Genomic DNA, 9,649 nt, shown 5'->3' with positions numbered 1-9,649 from the left:
CTTAGGAGGGATGCACAGAGCTCCCACCTAACCGCAAAGCAAGGGCACGTTACACACACACACACAGAGAGTGGAAAAAAACAATCTCTGCTAAACACAAAGCTCTTCTTCGCATGGAGTGGCCAGGACAAGTCCCGACACAACTTACTTCCAAACATTTTTCAGAAAACACACGTTCATTTGGATAAGAACATTTCATCAGGATAAAGTAAGCTGTTCTATAAAAATTCTTTAGGTTAAGTCCATTTGACTACTCACAGTATCTTAACTAGTTCATCAACTTGTGCTGTAACTCCTGGTTACTGCTGCAGTCGTATATCCTCTCTTAGCTCAGTATCTTACTGACACCTAATGTTTCTTTTCTGTAATACACTTCTAAGAAAAAAGCAAAGCCTTTCTGAACCATTTTAATAATCTGATTTGTACACAAATATAAAACTGATCAGCCTTCAAAATAGCGTACAAAACTAATTATATACTATAAACCCATCCTTAGTATTCAAAGGCATTTGGTATAAGGCAGACTTAAAACAAAACAAACCAAAAATATCCAAAGATATGTTTTGCTGTATTAAAAATAAAGCCATGAAAATTAGAATTAGACATAGTTTCCTCAGGACAGACAAGCACATAAAGTTTCCTAGATTTTGGTTAAAGTTCCTAAATTTTAGTGAAAAATTACTAAATATTGAAACATCGTAACATGTACTAGGTCATACTTCCTGTCTAATAAACCCTCCTTCAAATGCAGAAGCTCATTTTTCATCTTCATCTCCAGCTAACAATACACAATCAAGAAGCGAAAAGCCAGCTCTCCCTCACTCCAGTAAAATTCAATTTAATTGAATTTTTGGTGTACAAATTAACATTATTTTATATTATACTAAGCTTACTGGTATATAAACACATGTCCTACATAGCTAATCAAAAAGTCATAAAAAACTCCACACACATTTAAAAAAAAAAAAAGTATTTTACAAAGGGAAAGAACTCCATCCTCTCTACATTATTTTGAAGGACAAGGTGTTATGAGCAATTTTTTTTTCAAGTTAAGAATTTTATGACCTACTGTATTAAACTTTATTCTATAGTTTCAAGAAATTTGGGGGGAATTCCCCAAATTAAGACCATGTGCTCATAAACCACTCTGAAACACAAACTGCAGGGTGTGTGTATGACAGCATGAAATCAAACCCATATGCACACATAGACTTTAATAAAATTAAAATTGCAAATCATGTACATGACAAACATGTGATTGTAAAATACTATTAATACTGTCATACTTGTGTTCCTGGGACAAACAAATTCTTTTCATATTTTTCCTCCCTTACTCCTTTCTGTAAGTTAAAAACATATCTGTCCTTTCTGAGACACAAACTATTCCATAATGTCAAACACACTCCCAATTCGATTCTGAAAATTTACTTAACAGAAATAATTTGTAAAGAGACCTCAAATCTGAAGGTACATGAATTCAAGTGTTTGATCTATACTCAGTATTAATCTTAAGATAAGCATATTACATACAAACCATATGACCTTGATGGCAAATGTTGGCTCTTTCCACTTCAATAGGAAAAATGAAAAGTAAAATATTAAAGTAGTAACACAACGTTACAAACAAAAAAGCCTCTGGCACAGAAGTGAAGTGAACTCTGTACTTACAGGTATGCTCCAGACTTGCATTCCATCACTGTATCCGATCATTAGCAGTAACGGTGGTTCATTCCCGGTACTATGTATTTCATGAAACTCCATATTCCTTGATGTATCTGAATTGGGTTTAAATATCAAAGCCATTATTAACAGGTTAGGATCAACTATGGCTGGTGTCAGTTATACTAGATGGTGTTTTCTCAGTGCATGTTTCTGTTGTCATAAGTAAAAGCAAGCAAAGTGGTTTAATTTTTTCTGCTGGAACAACACTGAAATATATTCTTTTAGGCAAACTTAACAGATTTGTTAAAGTTTCCCAAAGAGGTTAGAAGGCATTAAAATTTAAAATGATAGAGAAAAATTTTCCGGATTACAATGTGGCTTGTCACTACATAGCCCAAAAACTTCTGTAATTCTTTCTCCAATGACTAATAAAACATGGCAAACTTTTCAATGAGAGAAAAATTTGCAGAGGACCAACAGAATAAACAGTAACAAATACAGAAATTACAAATGCACAGAATGGTCAAAACTATTTCTAGATCCTATGTAATTAATCTTTATACCAACCTTACCAAAAGAAGAAAAGTGCTACAGGACATAATAATCAAAAATATTAAGGTTTTCTTGCGTAAAGCCCTCTAAAACTACATTTTCAGCCATGACAGCATGAACAAATCTCACTGCAAGCATGTAAGCATCAAAGACAAGAGAGGAAATCTTTAGGATGGTGAAAGAGGACGTATTCAGGCCCAATCAGATTAGGCTGCATGAAAGTAAATTTAAACAGAATATGAAGGATTCTGAAGAATATTCTAAAGAGCTTTTGTTATATTGTAGAAAAGAACCTAAAGAGGGAATGCCTGAGATTTTTTAAAAATAAACATACAAGGGAAAAAACCCACAAGTCAACAAACCTTAACTAGCCTAAAGCTGGACATAATGCCATATACAGGTTGATAGGTCTTTTCTCCTTCTAATAACCCTGAATTTATGAACTGCCAGCCTCTGCACCATTTCAACAGCTGGAAAACATATAATCTTCTCTATTAACCTCTTGGAAAAGCTGAAAATTCCCCATCACAGCGCCGGCTATGGTTGCTATTACTTCATCTGAGACCAGAAAGAGCCTTTACCGTAGAGCTCTAGACAGGAAAATAAGAGGGCAGACAAGAAACAGCAATTTGCTGAAAGACTTAAATCTAGTGTTCTCCAAAAGGCAAGTCCCTTAGTTCCCCAGCTACAAGCAGCACACATACCACACACCACAAGCAACTCCAAGATGTTCCACTGTCCTGGTTTCAGCTGGGGTAGTCTTAATTCAGGATGTAACTACCTGGTAGCAGCATTCAACCATCTCTCATTCAGTCCCTAACCCTCCTTATTCAAAAAGAGGTAACTAGGATAGACATGTAGAACAGCCCAGATCTTAAGTGGGAATCTACTTGATATTCTTAGGAAAAGCTTGTAACAATCACCATTTTCTCTTTAAAAGGTTGGAGATCTGTTTTCTGCACTAAGTCAGTAGTCTTTGCTGACGATTTATTAAGATACACTGAAAGTGCTAAACAAGTTACATTTTAAGAATATTTTGTGGCTTTGCTTTATTATTTCCCGAAAGACATCATGGAATCTCCTGCTCATTTTACACGATTGCTCTTCCTTTCTAGCTTACTCTGAATTTTATCACACCACTGAAAATATATCTGGGACCTGGACTGCATTCCTAGCTAGATAAAAAACAGTAGATGAAATAAATTCAGTTCTACACGTGTTTTTCAACTACCCTAAGGAAAGAAATGGATTTTTTTGTTTTATTTGCCCTTTTTCCTAAGCAAGAGTTAGCTTGCCTTTAGATGAAGTCACAAGGCGTATTTATTCTATTTGGTAGATACTGAAAAAAAGCACAGTTATCCACTTAGAATTTAGTCTTATCTAGAACAGGGAAATTAAGTACTTAACTTTGAGTCAAAAGTGTTTATTGATAAAGCCGACTGAAATTATTGGACATGGATGCAAAAACAAGTGAGAGAAAATGAAGCCATACCATTTAAATCTGCATTTTCAAATCTGACCCAAATGATCTTCTCCTTTTCTTCTGCTGGTGGGGTACCACTGTAGGCCTGCACAAAAAGCAAAAGGGTTGAAATAAGAAAGCTTTTTTCCTCCCTCTGTAGACCATAGGAGGGAATGTAAGTGAAAAACAGAGATACATGTATCTCACTGTCACCAATATTCCTGGGAGGTTTTGTTTCAAAAATTAATGGTTCCATGATCAACATATACCTTATGAAATATAACTCAACAAGCGTAACATCACTTACCAACGTAGAAATGACAAGACATATATGACAGTAAGTCTTCTGGAGCAGGTCAAAAATGTCACATGACCTACAGCAATTCAGTCAAGCCAAAATACAGTGGCTTCTGCAACCTTTAACTTCAGCAGTTGTACGCTACTTGAAAAAGCAATGTTAGAAGTTCTTCTGTGAGGCGTTTTTTCTTTTTAAATTCTCTTTAATTCACTTAAAAGCTTTGTAAGCAAGATTGAGGAAAGAAAGAGACCTTTACTACATAGTTTATTTTACTGACATGTTTTAGTTATATTTGTGACATCTTTAATATAGCCATTTAAAAGAGAATGAACTGTAATTCCTGTAGAACAGATCCATGTTTCAGTTCTGTGTTCTACAGATTCCCATAAAAAGATGAGATACAAAAAGAAACTGTGAAGGAGACTTGCAGTGTTTCCAAACTGCAAGTTTTACAGTTCTCAGGAGAAACTGTGGTAGTAAGAACGTGAGCTACAGTAGAAATACCATCACTTCCAAATGAATTATAACAAAATACTGTGCAGTATTTTGGATCAAATATGAAAAGAGCTTGTATAATCACTTTATACATGCCAGAAAAGCAATAACGTGAACTAAAAATACAAATTCAAAAAATAAGTGTGGGTATTACTTTTCAAAACAAATCACATTCCATGCTTCCAAGGCAAACTGATTTGTAAAATAAAACACAGACTGTATCTTTTAACTACAGAGGGGAAAAAATGGGGGCGTGTGTGGAATGCAGCAATCTTTTAAATTAAAGTTTTACTATTTTTAATTTTGACCACGAGTCCAAAATGCACTTCACAAATTGATACTAGTGAGGGGAATTTTTTTATATTATTATTGAGAAAATTAATGACTAACCGACCAGGATAATCCTTCAAATAAGAGCCAAGAGAGTTTCCTGAGGCTACAGACAATGAGCTGCAATGCTCCTCCGCTTTCCCAAAGAGTAACAAAACAGAATTAGTTCCCCTCTGCTACTGAGAGGCCCATGAGCAATACAGAAGCGACCGTTCCAGTTTCATGCTGCTGCTACCTGCAAAAACTATGACCAAGAGCAGACACAGGCGTCATAGTTATTCTCCAGAGAAGAAAATCCCAGAAATTTAAAAAAAAAAGAAAATTTTTTTAAACAGCCGAGTGAGGACTCCTGTTTTGCAACACCCAGCGTGCTGGAGAGGCAGAGCTCCACAGTCCCCCAGCAGCCAGGACATTCTGAGGCTGGTTAAGGAAACAAGATAAAAAAGAGGGAGTAAAGGAGGCAAAAGAAACTTTCTCCTTTTCAGCCAGTGATAAAAGCTAAGGTGACATGAGGTGTCTACTAAGTTGTTCTAACACCAATCCAGCCAGGGTTCTTACACAGGTTTCCAACGACCACCCAGAAAAAATATATTTGTAAGACTCGGAGCAAGTATCATATGAGGGCAGTCTCCCCAGCTATTCTGTTGTCCAAGTTATCGTAGGAAAAGGGTGCGATCTTCTTCCCGCTATTTATACTTGAATTCTTCAACCTCTATGCAGCTAAGATTTTCATTTTAATTATTACCTATCATAGCAAATCTGTGGGCCCAATCTTCAGAAAGCATGCAGTCTATGCTTTCAAAAACCTGGTCTCAAGGTTCACATTTAAAAAAACCCAAAAATTTGGGTTTTGTTTTTCAGTGCTAGTTCGGTCCACCTAACACACGCTTCAAGTGCTTTACACACCGAAAAAATAGTTTTAAAGATCTACACTTACCTGTGGCACAACATCTTGAAGAAAGGTAACAACACTTTCCATGTACGACTGTTCCCTTGAAAACATAAGGAGAATTTTAACTATCACTAAAGTTCAGAAATGGTCATGAATATATTAAATAAGACGTATCACCAGAGAAAACGTGTACAATCTTTAGCGCAAAGGAAAATACAAAGTATGCAATGCAGTTACTTAATATGCTGCCAAGCATTCTGATAATATAAATAGCGACCTAAAAGTCTGTAAAAAGCTAAGTGATACCTGTTTATGAAATAACTGCTTGAGGGTAAAGTATAAAATGGAACAGTCAAGAAAGAAACCATGTTCTCCACATCAGAGTGGCTGACTGAAGCAGAACAGGCATTTGGAAATTATTTTTCAGTATTTTTCTACTTGATTTGGCTATTACAACATGAAGATGAGGACTTAAGCTAAGGGCTGGAGCTCTCCTTGGGGGCCAAGTAAACTTTAAGACCTCACATGCAATATGTACAATGATGGAGTAAGTGGTAGCGCTTGGGGAAACGAGATGGACCAAAACCCTAACGAAGAACAGTAAGGAGAGGTATTTTCAGGTAAGATTTCATAGCTTGGGAAGCTTATTCTTTCATGGAAGTTCATTAGCAGCTATGATTTAGAATAGTATATAGTGCAAGATAGACTTGTTCTGGTAGATTTAAACTAATGCTTTTATTAGCTTATCCCTGCATGAGCAGTGAGGCTCTTGTGTAACTGCTGAGCAACGTACAATGTGGGTTGACAGAGGTGTTGAAACTACGCAAAAAGTTTGTGCTTTCTGTAATGAGTAATACTGAAACACGCTGCAACAAGAACTATCTTCATAAAGTCTGACACAATTTAAAAAAAAAAACAAAAACCAAACACCTTTAGGTAACAGCTTTGGCAGTCCCCAAACTATATCGGTAGTAATTTTTCCTGTGCTAACTCAAGATTTCTAATAGCAACAAAGAAAAGTCATAAACTAGGAAATCTAGACTCTGAATGTCTAAAGGTACATATACTTCCTTCCTGCTTTCTGAAACTGTGCTGCGTAAGATTCTTTTAATAGAAATTGGAGTATTTACTATTTAAGAACTAAGTACTCTGCCCTATACACAGCATTCCAGAAGATACTTCAAGTCAAATGCTGCAACACCTCGATCAGTTTAACTGGTTGACTCCTCTCTGAAAACAAAGAAATCTAAAGCATAAAGTTTTAAATTTTAGCAAGCTTGTTCCAACTCATGACAAAACTAGATTTTGTCCAGTGACCCAAGGATTACTGCATCAAAGTTCGTCTCACTGCTTTAAGCTGAGGCCTTATAAATGAGCTGTGGTTTCTAGTGCTGGTTCTTCTTTGATTTATGTAGGTCACCAAAACTGTCTTTGTATACCTGCAGAGCCCTTTATTACCTAGCAATAATACTTGTCTACAGCTATTGTATTAAATACAGTGTTTGAAGTTCTCACGTGAATGCCTACCAGCAAGAGTCATACTGTCTTCATTTTTCAGCTCATGAAATGAGGGCTTTTTTTTTTCCCTTCCCCCAAGTACATCTTGAAACAAAGTTGATGTTTGGGAAATGTTTTATTCAGTGTATGTACCAAGAAGGTATCTTTAAAGTGCTTAAAAACAACCAAAACAACAACATAACCCACAAAAAAAAAAAAAAAAGTCTTCAATTAGTAAGAATCTAGGAGCTCAACATAAGCATTGGAATGCTACTGCATGCTGCTCAACATACAGAATCTCTCATCAAAAGGACTGATATTTTTGAGGAGAAAAGATTTTTGAGGCTCAAGAACAAGCCACCAAATTTAATAAAACAAAAGAACAGAAAATTTCATACTGACAGTGGTTTTCTACTATTGGATTCTTAAAGCATATTTTGAAGAAAAGGTTATTACAAACAAAAAAGCATTTGTTGATGAATTCTGCAACCTAAAATAATGCTTATTCTATCACATGTCTGGAAGACAAACCATTAACAGAACTTTGTGTTACAATGATCGGTTTCATGTGCTCCCTAGTAAAAAATAAAGTGAATCTTGATGTTGAAATACACAGCTATCTCCCATGGCAAACTAATAGCTGCTGAAACTGATAGTACAAGTGAACATTTCAATACAGTGCCATTTTGCATCAACAATTCAGCAGTATAAACATCCCCAGGAAAAAAGGAAAACTGCTACAAAAAACCTTTAACAGAGACAAGACCATAAATCTTCTGTCTTACTAAGCTCTTTTCCCATGAAAGTATTTTCATGTGAACACAATGAAAATAAGGATGCCCAAGCAAATAAATGGTCTCTTATGCACTCTGACTGGAGAGAGGTAGCTTCTTCCTTTGTTCTTGGTTTTGTTCTCCTAAGCAAAAAAAAAAAAAAAAATAGAATCCACAATTCTACTTACTGAAGGACTTTAATGACAGGCTTATATTTTATTATATCCAGGCCTGTGACAAGGTATTATTAAAAAGAACAGCAAGAATGGAACAGGCTACGCATGCCTCTATACATCCTATGTTCCTTCTAGCCTAAGGAAGAAGTTTGCAATCATTGATCTACAGCTAGCGTAGTGTTTGTACAGCAAACAAAGTTGTGTAAACAAACAGCAAAACACTGCAATTTCTTCATCTTTAAAATGTACAGCTTTGAAGGTTTTGGTGTATAAGTGAAAAGCATCCCATTTAAAGGGATAGTTTGACCTGCAAAGTCCTAGGAGACAGGAATGCAACACCTGCTTACTTTATTTTATTGGAAAATTCTCAATGCAACAAAACTGTACTGTCAACACAAGCTGTCACAGCTGGCTTTGAAAGAAAATTCAAGCTAGGTTCTTCTTCTACAAGAAAATAATGAATATTTCAAATAAGGGCTACTCTTCTAGAACGTGCTTACGTGACAGCTTGCGGACGAACCACCACTCCTCCAGTACAGCGACTGGGGCGGCGCGGAGATTCTGTAGCCATTGTTTCTTTGCAGATACCTGTAAGAAAAACACTTCTTTTTAATAATAACTTTTATCAGGATTATTTATTGCACTAGTTCTTCTCATATTCTTCAGGATGATAAAAACCTTTCTTCTCTTGAAGAAGGAAACTTAACTTATACAAACCTCTAAGGGACTATGCCCCTATATAACATTTAAAAAAACCAAAAACCCCCAAACAAACAACTTCTTTTTTCAGTATCTCAATCACTACAAATCCTGCAATGTATGCGAGGAGAAAAACAGAACACAAACCTGCATGATAACGTGGAAAATTTTCTTCAAAGTGTACATTAAAGATAGTGGTATGGGTACAATTATCATCACCATTATATAAGACCATTATTTACTAATGAGCTGTTGTCTTAGAAAATAATTATATAAAAATAACGTACAATCACAATTGTAGCATCTTGTGCTCATGAAAGTCTGTAAGCAAACGCAAAAAGCGTGATGGAACACATTCTACTTTATTATGTCAGCTTTTTGCATCACTCTCAAGTATTTCCTTCACACTTCAGTTCTCCGTGTGAAAACTCAGCGTAACATTCCCAAAGGCAAAAAAATCACTTGAGGAGCATCACAGATCCCAGCCACCCCTTCAGTCCACCTTCAGCCGCTCCAGTGTCCCCTCTGCCGCCCCAAGGCAAAAACCAGTACATAAAGTGGGAGAAAAAAATGATACCACATCGAGGATTTAGCTGTACAGCATCATTTCATGCTTGGGCAGTCTTAGTGAGGACCATCTCATTAAGTGAGGCGAGGATAAACACCTGGTCCCACACAAATTAATAACAACACGTTCAGCACCACAACGGAAGTTTGACACACGTGCCAAGCAACCTTAAAAGGAAAAACGGCGTATCCAGGATAAAACATCCCTGCATCTTATGCCTCAATCCAGCGGGACACCTGCGCCAG

At 36.2% G+C, this 9,649-nt stretch overlaps 1 protein-coding gene across 1 annotated transcript in view; it reads right to left on the bottom strand.

The window, feature by feature from the left end:
• Window positions 1-8,722, bottom strand: part of LOC104628489 (breast carcinoma-amplified sequence 3-like) — a gene marked incomplete at its 3' end in the record, with an annotated part of 54,492 nt that extends 45,770 nt beyond the window's left edge. The window contains exons 1-4 of the mRNA XM_010297097.1: window positions 8,638-8,722; window positions 5,737-5,791; window positions 3,707-3,782; window positions 1,669-1,775 (exon numbers count right to left, since the gene is read on the bottom strand). Coding sequence (XP_010295399.1) covers window positions 1,669-1,775; window positions 3,707-3,782; window positions 5,737-5,791; window positions 8,638-8,708 — 309 coding nt within the window. The remainder of the gene's footprint in view (window positions 1-1,668; window positions 1,776-3,706; window positions 3,783-5,736; window positions 5,792-8,637) is intronic.
• Between the last annotated feature and the right edge of the window lie 927 nt (window positions 8,723-9,649).

The sequence above is a fragment of the Phaethon lepturus genome, unplaced genomic scaffold (assembly GCF_000687285.1).
Source record: "Phaethon lepturus isolate BGI_N335 unplaced genomic scaffold, ASM68728v1 scaffold2781, whole genome shotgun sequence".
Lineage (NCBI taxonomy): Eukaryota > Metazoa > Chordata > Aves > Phaethontiformes > Phaethontidae > Phaethon > Phaethon lepturus.
This window is presented reverse-complemented; position numbering and strand designations above follow the sequence as displayed.